The sequence below is a fragment of the Cinclus cinclus genome, chromosome 7, assembly GCF_963662255.1.
Source record: "Cinclus cinclus chromosome 7, bCinCin1.1, whole genome shotgun sequence".
NCBI lineage: Eukaryota > Metazoa > Chordata > Aves > Passeriformes > Cinclidae > Cinclus > Cinclus cinclus.
The window spans coordinates 10,051,714-10,076,690 of NC_085052.1; the positions used below are offsets into that span (position 1 = coordinate 10,051,714).

General features: G+C 38.4%; 1 protein-coding gene across 4 annotated transcripts; it reads left to right on the top strand.

The window, feature by feature from the left end:
• Window positions 1-271: 271 nt before the first annotated feature.
• Window positions 272-24,828, top strand: ADD3 (adducin 3). Of its 4 annotated transcripts, none has more exons than XM_062496317.1 (14): window positions 272-466; window positions 11,377-11,515; window positions 12,895-13,046; window positions 13,163-13,243; window positions 14,306-14,455; window positions 15,331-15,474; window positions 15,563-15,661; window positions 16,696-16,878; window positions 17,117-17,374; window positions 18,432-18,551; window positions 19,830-19,923; window positions 20,650-20,766; window positions 21,676-21,771; window positions 22,456-24,828. In XM_062496317.1, exons 1-14 carry the CDS (start codon window positions 272-274, stop codon window positions 22,752-22,754), a joined length of 2,127 nt encoding a protein of 708 aa, XP_062352301.1. In that variant the 3' UTR covers window positions 22,755-24,828. The 4 variants fall into 4 exon arrangements, with proteins under 4 accessions (XP_062352301.1, XP_062352300.1, XP_062352304.1 ...); XM_062496316.1 differs by having other exon boundaries at window positions 19,830-19,919; window positions 20,646-20,766; XM_062496320.1 differs by lacking the exon at window positions 21,676-21,771.
• The last annotated feature ends 149 nt before the right edge of the window (window positions 24,829-24,977 follow it).

Here is a 24,977-nt window from a genome sequence, read left to right on the forward strand (position 1 = left end):
TTTTTTAATTTTACCTCAGATAGGGATGGTTATGCACTATCAGATAACTTACTAATGTTTTTTAAGCATTTTTTCTAGAATCTTTCCTAAATTTCCTGATTGTGATAGTTATTCACTTGTTCTCCTTTCATTTTAGATGACCTGCAGAGATGTGAAGGGACATAAGTTGTGCCCAGACTTGGAAGTTACCTGCACTGCCGTCCTTTGAACTAACATTTTTCCCTGTTTTCCTTTTGTTCCAGGGGAAGCCTTGCCTCCACAGTGTTGAAGCATGAGTGCTGATGCCAGCCAGGTGGTGATCACTACGCCTCCCCCAGCCACGATGCCTCACAAAGAGCGGTACTTCGATCGCATCAATGAGAATGACCCGGAGTATATCCGGGAGAGAAACATGTCCCCTGACCTGAGACAGGACTTCAATATGATGGAGCAGAGGAAGAGGGTCACCCAGATACTACAGAGCCCTGTGAGTGCCACTCATGGGGAGTAAAAAGGAAAGGGTGTTATAAAAAAAGAAATCTATGTCGCAGCTAAATAGAGTATCTCTGGACTGTCTTGTAAGAAAAGTCACTGAACAGATAATCCAGCGTTTTGTTGGTGCAGTGTTTTGTCTGTGGACAAGCAGCCTTTATTTTGTTGTTTTTTTTCTCCTGATACTTTTATATTCTTATGGTTCATTGCATTGTTACAGAAAGATGTGGTTGGCTGCAGGGTTCCTAATTAAAACTCAGGGGCAGGGAAGAGAGTGAAGGAGTCACTGGTCAAATAAGAACAAATTAGGGCATTATGTGGTGTTCTGCTTTCTGGGTTTGAATATTAACCTATCATTTGCATCAGGAATGCTTTAATTAGCATTTATAATTGGGTTAAGTTTATTTAAAAGCTAGACTATGTTCTTTTTATGTCCTTGAGGGTGATCATACCCCTACTTGGCCATATTAGTGCTCATCTTCTGCTTGTGTAAATTCTGTACTCGTGTAGACTACATATAAAACTATTCAGTCTATTGAACCACATTTGTAGTAGTTTTAATTTATATTTTAATGCCTGGGTTCTTTGAGTTTAACCTGATGAATACATTGGAAAGTAATACTGTTTCTTTGAGTACTTTGAAGCCATAGGGAGTGAATAAGGCCTGTGGAATGATCCTTTAGGGATATGTGTGACTGGGAAGGGGCTAAGCAGCTTCACAGATCCTTCTGTCTTCAGTTCCTCTGTAAATTGGGGTGCTTCTGTAATTTTTTTAAAGCTTTTCCGTATGTAAAGAGATTGCAAACAGCTGTTAATAATCACCCTATCATAGTCCCCCATGAATAACAGGATTGTTTGCTAAAGTGTTGTCGTGGAGTGTCTCTGGGATCTCTGTGTTGCTCTAATGTGAACCTGTTGACTAAGGAATTTATTATTTTTCAAGTGAATTTGTGCAAGCTTGAGTTTGCAGCCAGGCTCTTTTATAAGGAAAATATTCTAAGGAGGTACTGTATAATGTTTTAATCATAATTTTATGTTAAATACTCAGCTGTGAAATGTGATTGGAGTCTACTCATTCCTGTTAAAATACTCACATTATGAGTAGCCAGGACTCACAGAAAGACTAAGTCTTTAGCCTAATAAAAATAAATTTGAGAGATCATTTGCTTTTGTATGTGAGGGCGATTTTTTGGTCCTTTTGATGACAGTATTGAATCTGATGAGTGTAACAATTTCATTAACATTTTGGGGCATCTTTTGTCAAGTCTGCCAGATGTAATTAATGTCCCTTTGCTGCAGGCTTTGTGGTGTTTTTTTTTTTTAGTAGATGCAGTGTCAGCATGCAGATTTTAGGAAGGGGTGTGAAGATGGTATGAACCCCTGAGTTTAGGCTGCTGTTTTAACTGAAGATTGTGGGACAGAGAGCTGCTGGGCTGCTGTCAATGTTCTGCTGCAAGAGAAGCTGAGCACAGCACTTTTTGGAAAGTGACTGTTCAGATCTGCCAATAAGTTGCGAGTTTTTGTTGTGTAAAGGGAACAGTTGTCCAAATAAGCCAAGGGCTTGCTGCCTGCTTGGCTTAGAGTGGGAGCTGAGTGTGGGATCAGGCATGAAGAGGAGTTGTCTGAGCTCCCACTTCCCCTCAAGTATCTCCTTTTATCCTCCCTTTTCCTGATACAGAAAATTTAGAGGAACTCTGCTGTGATTTCTCACGCAAGGAAATGAAAGCATTTTTATAAAGGATCCGTGACCAAATGTCCATCAAACAAATTTCATAATTTATATTCACCCCAAGGGTGAAAGGTGCAGTATTTTTTCCAGGCTCCTTCACCCCCAAGGGTGAAAGGTGCAGTATTTTTAACAGGCTCCAGCTACTATGTGCCATACTGTTCCTGGGACTCAGGACTGAAAACATTTACCTTGTTCTCTTGAATTTAGAATTCATCACACAATGGCCAGAAAGTGTTGCCCCTGTTACTAGTCTGTGTAACACATGTTCAGGATTGAATTGATGAGTATTGTCCATTGTGTTTTTGTTTTATAGCTGTGCTAGATATTTTCATAGAATTTAGATGCTTTTCTGGATTATTCCACTTGACAGAGAGAATATAGTTTGAAGAAGAAGAGGAATTATGAGACACAGTTTAAGGAAGAGCTTGCTTTGCTGATAAATCTTCACCCAGTCTTAGATATATAAATGCATGTCTTCACCAAGTCTTGATAAATGCATTCAGATCAAAGAAAGAGTCAATGACTCTTCTTCTGACAAGTATTAGAAAATGTGAAGTGTATCTAGCAAGGACAGTAATTGTCTTAAAAGTCCATGAGTATGTTACGGACTTGAGGTGATCTTTGAACATGCATTTTCTGTGAGCAGAGGTGCAAAACTAAAGGGTTAATCACTGTCACATAGCAGGAAGCTTATATACTAGTTTAATCTGGTTTTATTAACAAGCCTTTTTTCTTTCAAGTAGGAAAACTAAATCCTTTAGCAAAAAAAAAAAAAAAAGCCAGATTAGAGAATATATTTCAGGAACCACAGTATATTTTATTCAGTGCATGTTATTGTATGGGCTACAGGCCTGACCAGACATCTTCAGACATCAAGCAGCTGCATCTCTCTGATGTGCTGCTTGGTGCCCATACTAGTGTGCAATCTGACTATTCCTCTCTGATGTGCAATTTCCCTTTCCTAAATTGAATGACTTAAAAGCTACTGAAAAGCTATTTCCATTACCTCTGATGTTTGCTAATGTCTTGGAGTCTGTTCATAATAAAACTTAAACAAATCATAGTTGTTTTCTGACCATTGCCCATGGAGAATGTCCTGACATTATCAGTGAGCTCTCAGATGTGTTTGCCTAATACTGCATATAGACTCTGAGCATCTGAGAGCCTGGAGAATCTGATAAACTGAACATGTTTGCTGTTATGTGTCTGTTAGGAAGGTGGAAAGAAACTAAAATCAGCTGGGCCTGAGCAGCCTGATAGCATCCAGAAGTACTGCTGGCCAATCTTAGCATAAAGCCATTTAGGTTTATATTGTGTATTAGTATATATTATATGTGTACTATATAATATTATATATATAAAATGTATTATTTATATTAGCAATGTCTTCAGGTTCAGAGGATTCAGGTAGCATGTTGTTACTTTTAAAGGCAGGTACTACATTAATGTAATTAATTTGTTTTATTGCTTATTGGGCCCAAGGTACTTGCCCTATAATGTATCCAAATATATCCAATATATCCAGATATATCCAAAATCTGAAAAGATGGGTTGGTTGGTTGTTCTGGGGTTTTCCAACTTAACTCTGCAATTAAAAACAGTTCTGTCTGTATGCTAAACAGTCATATGTTGCTTGCTACACAGAGTAACTATGTCTTTCACAGAGCAAAAATATATTTACTGTACCATCAAACTTTCACTTATGGTATACAAGTCTTTCTGGCCTTTATTTCCTTCTAGCATTTCTCTGATGCTGTCACCATAGCAACCAGAAACTCTTATAACACTTTTTAAAAAAATGGCACTGGTTGTACAGTTATGGTGTTTATGAAAACTGAACAGCCAGTTCAGCCTTGAGGAGCTGAATGAACATAGAGACTGGGAGAAGATTCCCACAGCCATCATGAAGCAGGGAAGGTGTTGGATGATTCTGCAGGCAGGCAGCAGTGCCACACTGCTTCCAGTGCACTGAGACCATGAGGAACAATCATCCACAAAGCAGAAAACCTACTGGCTTCAGCCAGCAGGACAATGTGTGTAACCTAACAAGAAATTAGGGTCATGGCTTAGACTGCTCTGAGGAGTATCTTCCATCCCTTTATATTGGTGCATTGGAAGGAAAGCTACAGGTGAAGGTAAAAAGGGGAGAGGATGCATTCCTGTACAAAAGATGTGCTTATGTACGAGATACTCTTCTTAATTTTTACTAATGTAAGAAGTTGTGTCTGAAGCAGTAAGTTGAACAGCTGTTTTATGTAAACATAAAAATGCCCAGTTATTGGAATTTAAATGTCCAGTTTATGTTTTTAGTTTACCAGTGAAGTTTTGTGTGGTTTCTTGAGACCCGCTGGATGTGTGCTTGCCATTTTTACATATGAAACACAGCAATTTGGAGCTTGGGGTTTTTTGTTTTTCTTAAGTTGAGCTCTGTGTTGGCAGGATTCCATCAGGCTTTACTTTAATTTCATGCTGGATCTAGAGAGTATCTACCAACCCATCATGACTCTGCAGGGTGTTCAGGGCCACTCTGGCTTGACACTGCCATTTCAAGAAGGCTCAGTTAAAACTATCCAGCCTGCAAAATTTTGGTAGGGGCTTATACTGAGGTTAAAAATGTATTTCTCTACTGTGCCTCCCTTCCTGCCTCGCACATGCACACACCCCCTGCTTCCCACACTAGCTGTCTTGCCCAAAAAAAAAGTGGGGAAATAACTATACAGCTTAGCAACTCTTCTATTCAGAGGTCTGCGTTAGCATGCAGCATGCAGGCAGATTTTTCTCCTCAAAAACAAGCAATCCCACCCACACTTGATTTTTTTTCCAGGATATGTTATTTTCAAACCATCAGGACAGAGATGAAGGATGATTTAATTTATTTTTTTTCCACAGCTTTTGCAGTTGTTTAGCTTTATTTTGTATTGAGTGAACATCCAGGATTTTTGCAATACCACTCCCTTTTGGGGCAGTTTATTTTCTTAAAAGTATCAAAGCCTTTCAGTTCCTCATATCTTTTGGCTTCTACTGCTCTTTTCTCAGAAGTTCAAAAGCCTTTCACATCCTTCAGAAGCCTCACCCCTTGGCCACAAAGGACTCCTAACCTTTTACATCACCTGAGGACCTCCTCACTGGGCAGTCCTCTCGCCTTCCAGCTCCCTGCTCTGGCTTTTTTCTTCTCTGACATTTTCCCAATATCCTGCTGGGAAGTCATGACTCTCCTCCCACTGCAATTGCTTATTTAATTGCATGCTTTCATCATAAAACCTGTGCAGCATTTTGTTCACCCAGAGGCAACAACTCAACTTGACACATCATTGAAGATGTACTACAAAATGTCCCTTAAAGATCCCCTGTGCACTGTGACAGCATTTTAAGTGAGAGGGAATCTGTGGTCAGGGTAAATTGATCTCAAATCAAGGCCATCTGCTGGATCTCTGTGTGGACCCAAGAAATACCACTGCCTAGCTATCATTTCTGTAGCTGCAATGGTGCACTGTAAATTCACACCAATGTCCTGTACCACAAGTGCACGTCATGAGAATTTCCCTGCTTTCTTACTATAAAACTGGGTTACCCTTCCCTCTATTTCCATATTGCTCCTTTCCACTTAGTTTGAACTGCGAGTTTTTTTCATTAGATGTGAATGTCAACAGATACATGTTGAAGAATACTTGGAAAACCTTGGAAAGCCACCTTGGCTGCAGGAGCATGTGCCATTCAAAACACCCTGCAAGAGCTTTGCCATCCCTCCTAGTGCACCCTCACCATGTGTGCTCCCACCCTTCCATGCTCTGCACTTACTGAAAAACCCAGTTATTTATGCTTGGAAATGTGTGAGACCCCTGATGAGCTGAAATTTGATTTCTTCTAGCATTTTACATTTCATTGTACATTCATTTACATTCATTACATTTCATTTACATTCCATTTAGCAAGTTCTATGGTATGGCTTTACTCCACAAGAGAACACAAGGGTGGAATTCAGACCCCCATGCAGAGCAGCAGTGGTGTGAGTAGCTGGTCTGGGAGTTGGGTGTGCTGGAAATGGGCTTGGCAAAGGAGCTCAGTGCTTCAGGTTTGGCTGTAATCATGGACTATCTCTAGGCTGCTTATCACAGGAGTGAACATTCTGCTGCAGCTCATGAAGGAAAGCCAGTGTGCACCAGGTTAGAGGAGCTGGAAAAACTGGCACAGGATGAGCTCAGTGTGGGGACTGCCCAGTCACTAAACCCAGCCCAGGTACCCTCACCCTTCAGTGCAAGTAAAGAGATTATTGTAACTTCAGCTAATTCCCCATATTATTACCGAGGCTACTTCTTTTTGTCTTAACACAGAAGCCCCATCCCCCTTGTTCTCTTTCATGGCATTGACAAACACTTTTTGTGACTCTTATCTTCTCCCCACCAGCCTTCACTCACTGGCGGTTTTTTTGTGGCCAGCTCCACCCTTTCCCACTTAGGGCACTGGCTGTTTGTATCTAAACTTCAGTCTTGACAGAGCTTGTTAAGAGCTGTGTCGGCTGTTTCTGTGAAGGTCTTCCTCTCACGGGCAGCTGTGTTTACAGCACAGGAACCAAAATTAACATCTCTTCACTCTTGACGACACAATACCAGTTAAGTTTCGAAACTTTCCTTCGGTGGTGGAGATTTGGCTGTGTGGGCATGTTTAGATTAGTTGAGTTATGCCCTTTTTAAGAATGGATTTAAGATATTAGAAACTCTGATCGAAACGGGCAAAATTAAAATGATGTATTTCTTGTATTATCTGGCAGCTTTTAATCTAACAGCAGGGCTGCTGTGAAAGGTAGGGAACTCACATATCCTTTTTAGCTACTTTCCTGTAGAATGATGTGAAACTGTTCTGTCATTACTGTAGTCCTAATGTGAGTGCATGCTTTCTCATCTTAAAGGCTTGCAGCGGTGTGGAGTATTTGTAGATTATTTCTATAGCATTATTATTATTTGCTTATTATTTTATTTCTACTTCTTTTGGGTGGTATACATGTAAAAATTGGTGGTCAACAAAAAAGAAACAGCATAGACAGTCAAAATACTTATAATCCTGTGTACTTCTTAACAACTTAGCGAGCTGCTCAGCAAGATGAAGAGATTAATACCAAGTTTTTTAGCAACATCATTATTCTGCACTATGTATGTGTGTACCCATGTAAAAAAGGTTATTCTAGCAAGTTGATTACTCTAGTTCTCCCTGTATATGTTGACTGAAAAATACTAGTTGTCAACTGGCACATGCAAATGTTGTTTTGATTCTTAAAAGCTCAAATTCACACTGTCAGCTCACACTTAGACTGTACTTCTGAAAGAAAATGGAAGTAAATGAGTCATAACTGAGCTTGTTAACTTCACTCTCGAGTTTCAGAGAACTGTTGCAGATTTAAACTGCCTGAGTCTATAATGTGTATTTGGAAGATGATTGCAAATAGTTCTGGAGAAGTAATTTTATAATATTAGAAAGACCTTGACCTAATCATTCTACAAATGACTCCATCAAGAAAAGCTGTGTCTGTTCTACAGGCTGTGCAATACCATGTAAGTCTGTCTAAGCTGGTGTAAAAAAGCTGACTACACTTTTGGAAAGTGTGGAATTCTGGAAGCAGCTTTAGGAACAGGTTGCTGCCCTGTTCATTTTTACTAGTGAGTTGTGGAGAAATTCATGTCTCAGAGCAAGGTGGTGGTATGGCACTCAGAAGGTGGGTGAGGTGGAAACAGAGCAGCAGCCTGCATTCTACCAAGGTCACGCTCCTCCCTTGGGTGTCTAAAATAAAACCCTACTCAGCATCCTCCTGGTTATGCATCTTGTCTGAAATGTCACTATACCTCCTTTCCAGTGCTGTCATGGGCCCAGTTTTCATACCATGGGATATTTCCTATGCAAACTTCAGTCTGATGCTTGATGTGCTGTTTCAGCACAGACAAGGGGGGACACAGATGCTTGGCTGGGCAGGTGAGGTCCCTGAAGGCAGAAGGATGCTTGTGCAAACAGGAAATGATTCCCAGCTGTGGAGGGATGCGTTATCCAGGCTACATCCTTGCTGTGTGCAGGCACAGGCAGATGTCTTGAGTCCAGCTGTGTTGGCAGGATCATGGGCAGCTGTGAGGTGCTGTGCTGCTCACTTTGGGACTTGTACCCCTCTGTAAAAAGTCACTGCTCTTAGTGTGTCATGTCTAAAGTTGTTGTGGTTTCAAACAAACGAACAAACCAATGCACATGTACCAAAAGAGCCTACTAAATCTGAGGGTTGAAACTTTCCCTTGATTGAGCAATGCTGAGCAGACAGCTGAATAACATAATTTTTCACTCATCTGACAGTAGAGTTTTTCCTTTGTCAGCATTTTCTTGTCAAATACTACATCTAAAATTACAGTGACCTTTCAGCTTGAAAAATATCTGCTTTGTGCCAGAGCAGCATGCTTGTCATCTCTTTGAAAGCATCTCTCTCCAGTATGACTTACTTGTATGACTATTGCTTGATCACTTGTGGGCAGTGTAATGCCACTTATTTATATATATTACCATCTCATGAATTAAAGCAAAACCAAATCCCTTGGTCTCCAGGCTTTAGTTAGGTTTTCAGAAGCAGGCTTCTGCTGTTCTGGTCAGATCCCAGAATCAGAGCCCTGCAAGCTAGTGCTTTTACAGAAATCAGTCTTGTACAGTGAAATAAATATCCAATAAATATCATTCATTTAATAGCTTCTATTAAAGGTAAGTTTCTGACTACAAGAAGGTGGTGCCCTTCATAGGAGCCTACTGAGATTACTAAAAATGGAAGAAGGTTGTGTTAGCACATGTGGGGTGATTACCTAAGGACATACAGTTCAAAGTTTCAAAGCTCTGTAGCAGTGAATAAAATGTATTGAAATATTCACAGATATCCATGTGATGGGCTGAAGGCTGCTAGAAAACATCATTATGCACTGGCATGTGGATAAATTGCATACTTAATTTTATGCACTTCATCCATATTCTCACCTGCTTTACGGCTCATTCCAAACCTCCACATTTGCCACTTTTCTGGTTCTTACCTATGTTCTCTTATTTCTAAAACTTTTTTTAAGGCAAGCTGCTTGTTTGGTTTAACAAAGCTGTTGATACAAGACTAAATCCTGATTTCTAGTAGCCTCAGCAAATGTGTAACATACTATTGTTAGCATTAAGGTGCAAAATTAAGCTCAGAAGAATGACAATAACATGATCAAAAAGCAGAAGAATTAAAGATATAATATGCAATAAACTAAAAAATCTTTCTTGCAAAAATTTCCCAAAATATATTACCCTTTTTTTCTGCCTTAGAAGTAATATTAGTTGTACAGGTTTAAAAAAAAACTCTGGAAATTTGAATATGTTTCAGTAAAGTAAGACTTTATTATTAATGTTTTTGCAGATCTTTTCTATAGTCCTTGTTGAATTGAAGGAGGAATAATTTAATATAATGCAGAGAACTGGGCAGCCTGGTCCAGTGCTCTGCTACCCTTGATCTAAAGTTCTTCCTGGTGTTGAGCTGGAACTTTGTATTTTTTGAAACTCTGTTTCAGTTCATGGCCATTACTCCCTGCCTTCCACTTCTTTTCCCCCAGTTAGGTTCCTTTCCTCCTCAGTTCCATGGTTTTTATTACCTTTTCCTCATCTGCTCCTTTCTCCTGCTGCGTAGACCTTACCAACAGCAGCCACAAAAGAGAAAAATCTGACTTTACCTATGCATCTTCAGGTTGGTGAGAGATTGTTCAGCTAGCTGTTTGGGGGATGCCATGTGAATATTCTGGTCTGCAGTGAGAGATCTGTGCAATAGATCCATTCAGAGTCAGTCAGTGGGAATTTTTAGAGAGTTTGTTTATGGAAATCTGGCAAGTCTCAAGTACAGGCGTGATCCTGACAAAATTTTTCTAAGGAGAGCAAGGATGTCTGAAAAGTTGATAATTAGTAGTCATGGAGGCTCAACTGTCCAGCTGAGGAGGCTGTATCAAGTAGAGTCCTGAGGATGTCTTTGTCGGGTTCAGTAGCACTCTCTCTTACTAATCAAAACCTGTTGGTGAACAGACCCAAGAGACTGGTGGATTTTCCAACAGAGTGGGTGTTTTGAAGGACTGAATTAAAATTCAGTGAAGAAATTACATTTGTCATACAAAACTGTTTTCTTTCTTTAATTGAGAGCAAGTGCTCTGCCAAGGAAGGCAAACTGAAAGGAGCAATTACTTACAGGGAATAGTCTGGAGTTATAATATAATATAATAGGAGCCAGCTGCGTGGTAAAGACACCAAATATGTTTTTGGAAGCAACCAGGAGGGGTGTTCATAATCTACCTCATCTCATATTGTGAGCAGCTTTGGGTACTGTGAGTTTGGGGAAAAGCTGCAAGATGCTGCCAAGAAGTAATGAGAGGGCTAGAAAATGTAACCTGTAAGTTTGAAGGAACAGAATTTACTTAGTGTAGGAACGTCAGGACTGCAGTGGTCCTAGGACAGGGGTTTGTTGTAGATAGGGAATGCTCTCTTTATCATCTCAAAGGGACAGGCTTTGTCCACAGTGCATAGTATACTAAATTTGATACTATGAAAACTTTTTCATTATATATTCTGCAAGAGTTTATCCCTTGGGCTTGCAGTTGCTTTATTCAGAAAAAGAAGGAAGAGGTTTTCCCTTTGGGGAAGGAAAGAAATAGAGAGGAGATAGCATTCCATCTAGTTTTGGCATGTCTGATATTACTTGAGCACTGATGAGCTCCAGTTTTCCAGTTGTTTATAACTTTATCAAATTTGAATGGGTTTTCAGAGGAATTACATTGTAAAAAAAGTCTAGCACAGAAAGCAACACATCCTGATTAAATTTCAAGTATCTCTTCCAAAATATGGACAACACTTTATTACTGATAAAAATGGGATTATTAATTTTTTAAAAATGCATTTTATCTTGTTGTGTACTGGGAAATAGTAAATCCTCTGTGACCAAACTCCTGCTTTCTGCCCCCCAAATTGCTGATACCTAGTGTACAAAGTTTAGGTCAGATGATTAATTCTGGAAAAGTTAAAACGGCTTAAAACCAAGTCTATGGGGAAGTTTCATATACCATTAATAAGAGACAAAACTACCTGCCTCACCTAGAATTGAAATAAGATTATCAAGGCCAGGTTTCCTTGATGATTCTCAAATGTTTCTACAGGCTTTTAGAGAAGATCTGGAATGCCTTATTCAAGAACAGATGAAGAAGGGCAATAACCCCACTGGACTGCTTGCATTACAGCAGATTGCTGAATACATTACAGGAAGCACTTTTACAGGTTTTTCCTCATCTTCACTCAGTAAGTGAATTATACATAAACTGGTCTTTTTCTTTTTTTTTTCTTTCTTAATTGTTACCAGAGCTTAGGATCACTGGGATCTCCTCTTTTCTTGTATAAAAATTCTGTCAGAGCTTTCTTTAGCTGTGTAGTGCAGATGGTGGCCTTAACTTGCCTTTTTAGGCTTCTTTCTCTCAAATTCTTTGACTTGTATGATATCCAAAATCGTTGGAATCCTCAAACTCAGTGATTCTATAATTTGTTAATAAAAGTTGAACTGGCATAAGGAACAAAATGTTGTGGCCTGTTACTATTAGGAATTTAACATGAATATAAACTGAGATGTGAAATACATTACCATTCCATTTCTTTATTTTTCTACTCTTGCATATAAATTGTTGCTAAAAAAACCCCCAACTCTGAGGTGGGGAGAATACCCTGGCAAACTGAATTATCAGATAAACAGCTCCCACAGTTAAGAACAGCTTCTAGTCTGCACTCTGCTTGCAAAGATGTCACCGGCATCTCGCAGTTAACACCCAAGTTCTTATTTCCAAGTCATGAAGCACTGAGATGTTCAAGTCAATTTAAGTTCTGTGGGTGGACATCATATGGGAGCTTACAAGCCTGAAGTACAGTGGCAGCTGTCAGCATTCATCATCTTTGGAGATTTGGTCCCAAAATGGTACTTCAGGGTTTATTTAACAAAACGAGTGGAAGAGAACAGAGAGCCCAAATAACCTCATGTTCACGTCTCTGGTTGGTTATTGAGACTGTGTCCCACTGTGTGTCTGCTGCATTTGCCAGACACAGTGGGGACAGATCTCAAAGTGCACACTTCTTTTGTTGAAAACCAAAATTACTTTTACCTCTTTTGGTCTAAACTTTCCCTCTAAACAAAGTGTGTGGGCTGCCAAAAGGCTATCATGCATTCATGAAGGGGATAAGGGTATGTTTGTGTAGTCACAAGTCAGAGAGAGAAATTGATCTTTATGATTTCTCTGTTAAGAGGTGATACCTTCTGTCTAAGGTTTTAAGAACTCTTGTACTAATCATAAATTCTTCATTAGGACTGAATTGAAGTGCCAAGACTGAGATATCTCTTCAAATTAGTTTTGCTGGTATCAGAGGTCCACAAAGAATGTCTTCTCCTGTAACAAAAAAACCTCAAAAGTAACATGTAAAAATACTTCATTACTGACAAATGTCTTAAAGCACAGTTCCAGTCCTATGTAAGATATTGATTCGGGAGACAGCTCAGGAAAACCTTTATTCACTCTCATAAATGCTGGTACTGCTTTGCTAACCACTTAAATACACTGCATCTGGAAGATTATGACATAGATGGAAATGTATTTATTTGTCTGACTGGCCATCATCTATTTTTGTCTGTTTTTCAGGCCATGGAATAATTACACCCATCAATGACCTACCTGGGGTAGATACCTCCTCATTTGTTAAGGGAGAAAAACTTACTCGTTGCAAGTTAGCCAGTTTATATAGATTGGCTGACTTGTTTGGGTGGGCACATTTGCCAAATACCTATATCACAGTAAGTATTTCAGAGAAAAAATAAACTTATTTAGAATCTCACCTATTCATTCAAATTATTTCCCCCCCTGGTTAATGTCAATTAGGTCAGTAATCCATTTCCTGTCTCCTTTGCAGGTAAGAGTAAGCAAAGAACATGACCACATTCTAATCATTCCAAGAGGGCTGTCCTTTTCTGAAGCTTCAGCTTCTAATTTGGTATGTGATTCACCTGCTGTAATAACCAACAGGGCTCATCCTGTTTTCTAGAATACTTTTGTGGCTGCTTAAATGGACTTCTGTAATTATGTAATTATGCTGTTGTTTGGGTGTTTTTAGTATTTACCCACCAGATGAAAAGCTGATTAACTGCTTAGATAGTAGCACCCTTTGTTGCCAGTATTTCTTCTTGGGTTTAGCTTTATTTTCTGTTTCTTTGTCTCCTGCTTCAATGGAGCAGCAAAGTTTTGTTTTCCTGTCTGATGAAGCTCACCACTAGCCTCAGTGTAGCAGTAGCCTTTTATAACCTGAGAGTGTGGCAATACATGTGAAATTACTCTGTAGGAACGGTGTTATCAGAATCACCTCTTACCTTTATAAGTGATATGTAGAGTCAAATAATCTTCCCCAGGCCCACCAAATGAGCTGGATGAAGTTACAGGCTGGTATTCAGGCAGTGGTAGCTGCTAAATCATACATATTTTGGTGTAGAACCTGCCATATGCTCTTCATGTCAGTACATATCTGTAAAGAAACTGCCTCAAGGTGAAAGGGGTACAAAAATGAGATTGATACTATTACATAGCAAACACAGAACCAAAATTCCATGATATATGACCCTGCTGTAGTTTTCTGTTGATCCAGGAATTACTGTTTTAATGTTTCCATGAATCTCAAAATTCCTTGTGCGTTGAATATTCTCACTGGGAATTTCTCAGGCTCTGAATTATCTTCTTATTTAAAATGTAGGAAATATTAATGAAATGCATTTTTGAAAGTGAGAAACAAGGAAAGGTCAGCTAGACTGAACTAGAATACATGTTGTATCAGGGTCTTATCCTTACTTCTTCCATGGCTGAACTTCCAACAGCTGTCAAGGGCTAGGACAGCAGGGTGGTTTATTGACACACAGATTCATAGCTGCTGTACTTTTTTTTGGTACCCTGAGCCTTGAATGTGTGTGGGGAAATTTGGTGCAAAATAAGAAAGGAAGGGTATTTTCTAGATAACTGAAGTTGTCACAAACTTTCTGAATATCACTTGTCTGTTTGCCTTTTTCAGGTTAAAGTGAACATCCTAGGAGATGTGGTGGACCAGGGAAGCACAGCTCTCAGCATTGACAGTGTAGGCTTCAGTCCACACGTGGCCATCTACTCCACCCGCCCCGATGTCAGATGTGTCATACACATACACACCCCTGCCACAGCTGCTGTAAGTCTTCCTTTGGCACAGACTGAAAGGAAATAGCTTTGCCTTATGAACTTAGGGCGTATTTCTCCTCACAGCAGCTTCGTTTTTGGTTTAACATCAACTCTGCACTGGTAAATAAAAATGTGGGGTTATCAAATAGAGAGAGAGGGCTGGGCCCCCACCGTGGAATAGCACTGGAATAAACTGATACTCAGAGATTATTATACTCAGGTTGAGGAGGTTGTAAAGCAAATAATTTACACAGGCTTTGTTTATAACATCCTAGATAATATAATGTGCTGTAGAAATCATCTTGATTTGCATTATGCAGCTCCATCTTTAAGTGGTTTGGTTAGTAGTTACACTTAGTTTGGATTTACCTCAGTATTTAAATGTTATAGTTAACATAAACTTTAAAATAGTCTGTATAATAATGTTAAAAATGTATGGAGGTCTGAAAGAATTGGTTTGAAATAACTAAATTATTGTTATTTTATCTAGAAATGCACATTATATATATATATATATATATATATATATATATATATACATTCCTTGCCTAGAGACAAAATAAAAAGGAATGAACAATTTCTTTTATATTAGCTTTTAGAAGTCATAAGTGTGGGAAAGAAGAACAAACCATTAAGTAAGCTGAGAATTAAACATGAATAAAATTCACAAAAATTTCCTCCAATAAATATGTCTCTAGACAGAGTAACAGCATGTCTGTCACGGTGTTGCAAATTAGACTGGTGGGGGGGGTTGTTTCTAAGCTCTCCCTATGGAGTTTGTCTCTTTTCTACCAAAGTACACCCTGCTGTGTCTTGGGTGGTTGAGATGTGGATTTTAAGTGTTCATTTTTCCCTAGTTATCAGCATTTCATTTTCATGAAACAGGTTTCTTCTATGAAGTGTGGCATCCTTCCCATATCACAAGAGGCTCTGATTCTGGGAGATGTAGCTTATTACAGCTACCAGGGATGTCTTGATGAACAGGAAGAGAGAATTCAGCTTCAAAAAGTTCTTGGACCCAGTTGCAAGGTATTCGACCTCATTTATGCTCTTCATAAACAATTTTCATGTTCTGCTCCAGTTTCTACCATTTAACATTAGTGTCTTCATTTACTAGGTATTAGTCTTGAGAAACCATGGTGTGGTAGCACTAGGAGAGACACTGGAAGAAGCATTCCACTATATTTTCAATGTTCAACTGGCCTGTGAAACGCAGGTGAGAGAGAATTTGTCTGTGTTTAACTTCAAACACTTATGCTGCAGAGTTACAGATTATGTCCCAAATGGGAAGAGCTCTTACATTGCACAGTTCTGAAGTTGTGGAATCCAGTAATCCTGTATTCCCAGTCAAAGAGAGACTGGAATAACCAGGGAATCACCGAGGGAATGGCACAAGTACTCATTCTAGGAACACTGACACAGTCTCAGGGGTATTATACTCCAAAGGGTACAGAAGGTTTTGTTCCATGCTGTGCAGAGTGAGCCTCATGCAGGGAATCTGTCAGATAATAGATTTGCTGGTACTCACTGCATGGGGAAATGTGACTTGAGATCCCTCGAGTGCCAGCTCCTTTATTGAAGCTGAATGTTGTGACAAGTAAAGACGTTTCTCTCTGTGATACAGATTTGTGAAACCAAATTAAAAGAGGGTCTGTAAAGCAATGGTAATGGGTGACATATTTTAAAATAACTTAAATCACAAATTCAGTTGTTTCCATTCTGTCTAATTTCAGCTACCTGGTTAGGTATTCAAATGTTACCTGTGAAGAAAGACCACTGAAAGTGTTCTCACCTTTCATAAGTGTTAAGCCCATCCCCAGAAATTTCATCACTTTGTTCTTGTTCCCCAGTGATCTTGTCCTTCCAAAGAAGCATTTGGATGTGCAAATGGCAGGCTTCCACTCCTTTCCTTCGTTGCCCTACCATTCATTTTGAATTTAGACACTCTTTCATTTTGAAACAGCTGGAAAAATGAAATATTTTTAATCTTGTGATACAGAAGGCTGTTTTAAAAGTACTCTGAAAACAAGTGTTTGAATCTCTTCCTTTAGAAATGCAATTATTAGCAGATGATACAATGCTTTCTCTAGTAGTCACTTGCTATACATTTTAATACATTTTTTGGACAGTAGAAATCTAACCTGAGAAGTGACTGCAGCATGTATTTAAGCAACCTCCTGCTGCAAATTCAGAAAAGCAGAGAACACAAAAGTTTTTTCACAAATTAAATGCACTCCTTGATGTCTCCAGGTTCATGCATTAGCTGGAGCAGGTGGGGTAGACAATCTCCTACTACTGGATCTGCAGAAGTTCAAGCCTTCCACACATGCCGTGGCAGCAATGGGAGGAGGTGGAGTTAACATGGCTTCACAACAAAAATGGAAAGTTGGGGAGCAAGAATTTGAAGCGCTCATGAGGATGCTGGACAACCTGGTGAGAGCAGATTACTGGTGGTATCTATGTAGTCCTGTAAGGTTTTGAGTGTAGGATTAGGTTCTGTAAATCAAATAATTTTTTAGTCATACTGTTTCTGACAGCAGTATTCTGTCTTAATAAGAATTTATTGAGCAAGGATTTTATCCCACCATCTTACAAATGTAGAGTAACTTAATAGTAAAAATCTTTATTTTAATTTTTTTAAACATTCTTTCCCTGTTTTCCTCCTCCACAGGGATACAGAACTGGCTATGCCTATAGGCAACCGTTAGTCAGGGAAAAACCCAGACATAAGAGTGATGTGGAGATCCCAGCCACTGTGACTGCCTTTTCCTTTGAAGATGATACAGTCCCACTTTCCCCCCTGAAATTCCTTGCACAGAGGCAACAGCGAGAGAAGACAAGATGGCTGAACTCTCCAAACACATACTTGAAAGTTAATGTGCCTGAGGAGTCCTGGAATGGGGAAACCAGTCCCAGGACTAAGATCACGGTAGGTTGATATGTTGGAAAGTCACTTTGGTTTTGCCCTACTTGAAAGTCAGTTATGCACAGTTTATATGAGGAAATCTTGAATAGGATTAGCAAATAAGTTTATTGATCAAATTAAAATAGGCTTTTCAGAGCCTTAATGTACTAAGTGTCTCCTCTGTTTGAGGAGAGAGGGGTTGACTGACAGTGTTGAGTGTAACGCTTTATGATAAAATTTAACAATGGTTTTGCAGTTCTAACCATCTCTTCTTATTCCTGAAGTAGAAAATGTTTTTTCTAGCACTTCTTGTGCTATTAGTTATCCACCAAATATAGTAAGGTTTTAAGTCACCCATGGGTTGTTCTTTTTTTACATGAGGGAGACAGGAACTCTAATTCATCTCTTGCTGCCCCCTTTCTGTTTGTGAGCCTACTGAAAACAGTTTTTGAAAGGTCTGCTCGTGCTACAGGCTTTTCATGACGATAAAGATTTTCCTCCTCCTCCTGCAGCTCAGCAAGATGCTTACACTTAGTTTCCAGCCTGCAGAGAGGTGGCCCTCGTGGGATTACAGAGCATGTTGCTCTTCAACTACTCCCAGTACAAATGTAAAAGCATCAGCTCCTCCTGCTGGCAGGCTGGCATGTTTCTAAGCTTGAGTTTGGGAAAAACGCTGTCAGAACCCTGCTTGAGAAGAGAAAAAGACTGTAGTCAATGTGTGGTTAGCAGAGGTGGAAGTTGGTTGCATGAACAAGGGCTCTGGATATATGTACCAGTAACTAGAAAGTGTGATCCTTTCTAAATACAGCATCATTAGTACACAGCTAACACTGCATTTTCCAGGAATATATGTCAATATTTACAAAAAGTAGTTATGTTCAAGGCAGCTTAAATCCTCTTGGGCAAACACGCAAACCTGTAAAGGAGTTGGGGTTATTTTTAGGTGTCATGTGGAATAGAGAATGAAGTCAGAAAGTCCTTTCTTGATATCTCTTCTTTAACAGTATGACAACACAGGGAATTGTTCCTTTCCATCATACTGGGTATTTTAGCTTCTATCTCTTTCTTTCCCCTCTTTAAGTGGATGAAAGCTGATGACTCCTCCAAGACTAGTGGAGGAACGCCAATTAAAATTGAAGATCCAAACCAATTTGTTCCTCTAAACACAAACCCAAGTGAAGTGTTGGAAAAGAGAAATAAGGTAAAAGAAGTGTAATGAAAATTGTAACATTTCCAAATAAAATTATGTGTTCAAGTAATGATTCAGCAGAGCAGTAAAGCAACATTTTCAAATGTTTTGATTTTATTAAGAAGGTTGTTACACTATATGTGATTTTTGGCACCAAAAACATGTATTTGAATGTGTGATATACATAAAATCTGTGGATACAATATGCAATATTTATATATTTAAATTTTGAGTGTAATAGTCTGATGAAGGATGAGTGTTAACTCTAGAAATGATAGATTGGGAATGGTAGTCCCTGTTATTTAGCATTTTATTTAGTAGATAATTAGGTGTCAACACCAACAGAATTGCTGTACGTCATCTGCAGCATGATTGAATTTCAGACTCTAATCTTGATCTGTTCTGTTTTAATTTGCCTAGTGCTTGTTAAGCTGGAATTTCTAATGGCAGTAAAAAAAAGAAAATGAGAGATTATTGTTGGACCTCTCTGTAAACAGAAATATCTCTCTGCTTTTCCCTTCCAGGACAAAAGACACTGATTATCAAACTGACCAAATACTCCACCCTCAGCATAACTATATTAACAGATATTCAGGACAGTTTTCATTGGATTGCATATTTTTTCTTTCTTGGAAAGCACTATATCAGTGTCCTTGGGGACTGAAGTGGAGTTAGAAGGAGCAACTCCCTTCCTCAGAACTGGAAAGACACCCTCTAATCATCCAGAGATTAATAATACATGTCCCAGGCAATGATTTTTAAAGTCATGCATGTCACTGGCTCATAGAGAGTTTATTCCTAATTCTCTGCTGTAGGATTTTTTAATAAGATCTGTATTGGTATTTATATCTGATCTGTCAATCTCTTAAACTCTGACAATTAGAAGCTAGGGCTGTGACTTTAGGGAAAACAATAAACTATTCACAGAAGGAAAAACTTTCCCAACCTTTGTGACCACAGAGTTTTCTCCAATAGCTGAACATGTGTTCTTTAGGAAGTGGAGAGGACAGGTTCAGGGGCTATTCCTGGGAGCTTATTTCTAAATATTGGTCTACATGAAGTTCAGGAGCTGAGACTGGGATAAATATTTGTGAGTACTGAAAGAGCCAAACAACATATGCTATGTATTCAGAGGTGGAAAAAGAGTTCTCCATTTTTAGGTGCAGCAGTGCATACTTGATTCTCCAAACATTCACTGCTGCTTGTGTTAGTGGCTTTGCAAAGCTGATGGGCATAGGATTTATTAAGGAGAAATATTTGTTTCTAACCTGGTTTATTTTCTCTCTGTAGATAAGGGAGCAAAACCGATATGACCTAAAGACAGCAGGACCTCAGTCTCAGCTGCTTGCAGGGATTGTTGTGGATAAAAAGCCAAGTTCAGTGAGTACAACATAATTAACTAATTTACAGCTGTTCAGGTTATTTGGCTGCCTGTCTTTCAAATGTCAGCTTGGGCCATTTATGTTCTAAATGTTTCGTTACAACTGATTGTTTTAATGCCAGTTTTAGAGGTGTGATACATCTTATTAATGTTCCATTTTAAAGGTTTTAAAAGTTAGTTTCAAATTAAAATGTGCGTGTTAAGTTTGCTACCATTAATATTAATGAAGTAGGATCCTTGTCTAAGATCATTTAAGTGAGAGAGGAAGAACTTTGGAATGCATAGAGCCAAAAATAGCCTTCATTAGTTTGTGGAAGTGATGATTAAGATAACAACTGAGTCCCAGAAGCAGCTGATTTTCAAAGGCAGGATGTGACCGTGTGGAAGACATCTTTCATTAGAAACAGGCTTCTTACTGGGAGAGAGGGTTTCCAGTTTCTTAGCTGCCCATATTTATATTTTCTTGAATAGAATATACTTCCAAACACTATAGATATTCCTATTAAGGTTATCCAACATACTGTGGTGAATTGGAATTCTGGAGTACTTCTAAGAGTTTCCAGCTATCAAATAGTTAGCACATCTGTGTTTTAATTCTGTATTCCCTGCCAAAACTTCATCACCAAACTTTGGCCAAAAAAAAAAAAAAAAAAGACCTGCACATTCATTTTTCTTATTGCTTCTTATTTTCTAACTGTTAAATTCTGTGGCTTTCGCTTTCTCAGCCAGTGCAGTTTGATGATGAGCACGCGCCGCCGGCACCACCCAACCCATTCAGCCACCTCACTGAGAAGGAACTGGAAGAATACAAGAAAACCATTGAGCGCAAGCAGCAGGGGTTGGAAGGTCAGCAGTGTGGTTTGAATTGCTGGGGTGTACATTTTAATAATAAGCTTGAAAATATCTACTGTAAAAGTTGTGTACATGTTAATTATTAGCATATACTGCTGGCAGCTAGCTTAGAGCTAATCATCCCTTGAGGTGGTAGAATTCTTTTGTTAAATGTGGTTTGTTCTTTTACTTCAGTTAGTGCTGAAATTAAAGCAATGAAAGGTTTGCAGAGAAATGGGGTTGACAAAAACACAATTAACCATAATGATTTTTTTGTGTCAGAATTATATAATAACTTAAGGTAGAAGAGTCCACAAAAGTTATCTTAATCTAACTCCTCCTCAGAGCTGATATAAAGTTAGATCAAATAGCTCAAGTCTGTGCCCAGCTGAACAAGTGTTTACTGAAATGTTTGGCTCTGGCTTCTCTAATTTTACTTCTGCTCTCTCAGTGTGCAAGTCTCATCTACTTTCACTTTTCACATCTTCTTCCAATACTACTATTCCATAGAGAATTACTAATTCAGGGTTGATTTTAATTTTTAACAATAACACTTGCTGTCAACTCTTCTTCACTAATACTCTGTAACAAACAGTATAAAACAACTTTGCTATATGTCACACTCAGGACATAGTCTAATAGTTTACTGTACCAGGAGACTGTGACAAGATAAAAGGCTACTTGGAATGCAACCCTGCCACCTTTTTTAATGCTTTCTAATAAAGAACTAATATATACCAATTTTTAGCAGATAAAGCAAATCCATAATTCTTTAGAGTTTCAACTGTGTATTGTAACTTAGTGCTGTTGTCAGCATGAGCAACACAGAGCTGAAGCAGACCTGTAAATCTTGTAGCATCAGCACTGACACTCTTGTTTGATTCTCACTTTTGCTTGGCTACTAACTCACATCTTGTCCTGCAGATGCTGAACAGGAATTATTCTCAGATGACGGTTCATCTGTGTCACAAATTCAGTCACAAACTCAATCCCCGCAAAATGTCCCAGAAACATTAGAAGGTATTCCATGCAGTTTCTGTACGATGCCGAGGGCTCCAATAATCCAGCTCAACTTCTGCTGCACTTTTACACTTGCATGATGTCAACTGAGTCATAAGGAGCCCTCTTTTGCAAAGTTCGGGTGGTACTCTGTCCAGAAAACTGTTTTTCCCAAATTTTTTCTAATACATAATTCTCACAAACTGAAAACTGGAACTTAGATGTTAACCAGGTAGAGCAAATAGATATTATACTTCATTTTACTGAAAATGTTAAGAATAGTTCTTTTGCCTAAGACTTTTCCAGAAGTCGAAGTAGGCATTTTAAAAGGCAAGTTCTCCAATGCCTTTTGTATGGAATGGCTGCATTTTCATAAATCAGTCTCTTGCACTAAAATGTAATTCTGACTGTGCTTGAGGCTGTGTGTGTGCTGTGTAGACTATATTTGTACATGCTCTATACAGCTTGAGCTGTGCATGCACCTGGCAAACATAAGGTTAGATTTTTCAGCCTGTTTTCCCTTAATTTTGACTGTGTTGTCTGGTAACAGCAACTAAGATTGTGGATAAAGGGGAAAAAAACACATCTAAGCACTTCAGGTTTCATTCTTTGGATCACAGTCCAGACTTACAGCCTTTGTCCCAGTACTGGGGTTTTTTGCACGGAAGTGTACATAAATAATTGCAAAATCATTTGCTCTTTCAGAAAATCATGAGGATTTCTACACCCAGAATGCCAACCTAATATCTGTGGAGATGCCAGTTGTGGTGGTGAACGGGAAGGAAGATGCACACGACGTGGAAGAAGATCTCACCAGGAGGGTCAGTCAGTTAACCATGAGTACTGTGGAGAGTGTAGAGATTACCATTAAAGGCTCTGAAAAGATAGAAGAGGCCCTGTCCCCTGAAGGGTCGCCTTCCAAATCCCCCTCAAAGAAAAAGAAGAAATTCCGCACCCCATCCTTCCTGAAAAAGAGTAAAAAGAAGGAGAAGGTAGAAGCGTAAGTGCAGTTCTGGTGTGAGGAGACATTGCACATTTTAAATGTTTAAGTTGACCATTAACAGCATAGTGTTAGAGGTGTGCAGTAACTGGACTTTTAACCTAAACAAATAGAAACTGGAAGAGGTTTTGCTTTAAAGAAACCAAACAAAGAGACAGACAAACAAACAAAAAATCTTTCATGTTAATTGCAAATTAATTCATCTCTCACTTAGCTGTGTCCAAAATTGCTATGAGGGTTGGAAACATTGATTAGTTTCATGTAGAACTACACTGGCAGGTGCTCAATTACCATCATAGCAAGGTCAAACACCATCGCAGTATGCAGCAGCAAGTTCTGCTTGGAGTATTTTGCAGACCTGAAAATTTTCAGTACCGTTAAAATCTTTATTAAAGTTGCTGTTGAATGATCATATGACTTTTTAAAACTGCTGTCTCATTTGGAAACCAGATCATACATTTTTGTATTGTGGTTTTTGAGCATATATTTTATGTTTCTGTACCCCTATTTGAGTGGGTACATATTAACAGCACACCTTTACATCTTTTTTAAGATTAGCTCGTATAGAAATAATATACACTGGCACATAATACTAGGGGGAAAACTGTGTAAGAGAAAGTTTATTTGGAATTATACAAAATGTCTAAAGAATTCCATTATTCAATAACTTTTTTGCCAAATATTTCATTTTAGTGAAATATAATTTTTGAAGACTTCTTTTTTATTCTATCAGTTGGGGTGGGGGAAACCCTTATTTTTCAAGAGGGGGGATTTTATACACTTAACATTGATAATTTAGTTTAACTGACAAAACAAAAAGAAGATTTTATATGTTCAAATGTTTGTATACCATTCAGTATAAAGGTATTATAAGCATGTGAACCAAGCATTTAATAGTTAGAGTGTATTTCAGAATGCTTGGTTTAGAGTATACTTAACTATAATTCAGGAATCCAGGGACTTCAAAATCAAAGGATAAAAGCATATAAAATTGAACTGGATTCATGTTTAAAAATTATTTGTGGGTTGTTCTTTTTCTCTCTCATGGTATTGCTAATGAATGAAGAAAAATGATCTCTTAACATAACCAAATGAAGGAAACAAAAATGTTAAAAAGGGAAAGTGAAATAGTAGGGAAGTAGGAGGAGACAAAGAAAGTAAAAGTTTGGTGATTATTTTTTTTAAATATATGATATGGATTGCGGGATATTTTTATTAAATCAGCAGAGTGACATTTCCATATTAGATGTTTTAAATAATTTGTGTGGATTCATGCAGAGTGCAACACTTTGGTTTTTTTCCTTCAGTTTCATTCAAATTGTAAAAGGGTCTCGTGAATCTGTGTTGTCCTTTGGATGAACCCAGAGCAAATCAGAGCCTAGTGCCATGGGTAAGCGTGGTACTGCCACTTACTCATTTTTACTTGTATTGTCATTTTAGTACTTTTACTGTATTGTAAATACAAACTAAACATAGAAATTAACGTAGGGGTTTCTTCGCTGTGTCAAATGTCTGTAAATCAGCCATCGCAATAGGAAGTTCATCTCTTAAGATCCATGTGATTCCCAAAGTACCGGTTGAACTATTATACAATATATAATTGTTAAATATGGCTGGAGAGTGGTTTGGCATGCAAAAATGTTGATTATAGCATGTTTGGGGGCTGGTTAGCTTTGACCGTGTAAGTGTGATAATGCAATGTTGGAATGGATCCTGGAAACAATTTTCTAGCTGTCACTAAATACTGGAATCAGTGTTTTTAATCATAGTGGAAACTTTCAGTTGCTTACTTTGTTTTTTATGTTCTACATTATTTGTGTTGTATTACAACATATGTAGAAACAGTAACCTGTGAACTACGCTTTTCATAACTTTTTTAAAAATATATCTAAATGAATGCAATGTGCATAAATATTTTTTAAAATGCAACCGTGAACTATTTGCACCTTTTGCTAATGCCTCTATTTACTTGCTTTGGCATAAAGAATGAGCCAGCCAACTCTTGTGTCCTGTGGAAAATATATAAATGTTATCTGAAATTGCTCATAGATGTAATGCTAATTAATGTTAAATCACAAATAAACAGTATTTTAAATAGATGGATTTCATATAGCAGCCTTTTGTTTAAGCATTTAAATCTCTTGCTTGTAGAGAAGATGCTTTGATTATGCACATTGCTTTTCAAGAACTTATTCTGGAGAGGACTTCTTGCTTGTATTTATCCTGA

Coding starts and splice junctions, on each gene's coding strand:
- ADD3 (XM_062496317.1), top strand. CDS start 272: ATGAGTGCTGATGCCAGCCAGGTGGTGATCACTACGCCTCCCCCAGCC. Junction 14,456..15,330: donor ACACCCCTGCCACAGCTGCT/GTAAGTCTTCCT, acceptor TTCATGAAACAG/GTTTCTTCTATGAAGTGTGG. Junction 21,772..22,455: donor TGTCCCAGAAACATTAGAAG/GTATTCCATGCA, acceptor TTGCTCTTTCAG/AAAATCATGAGGATTTCTAC.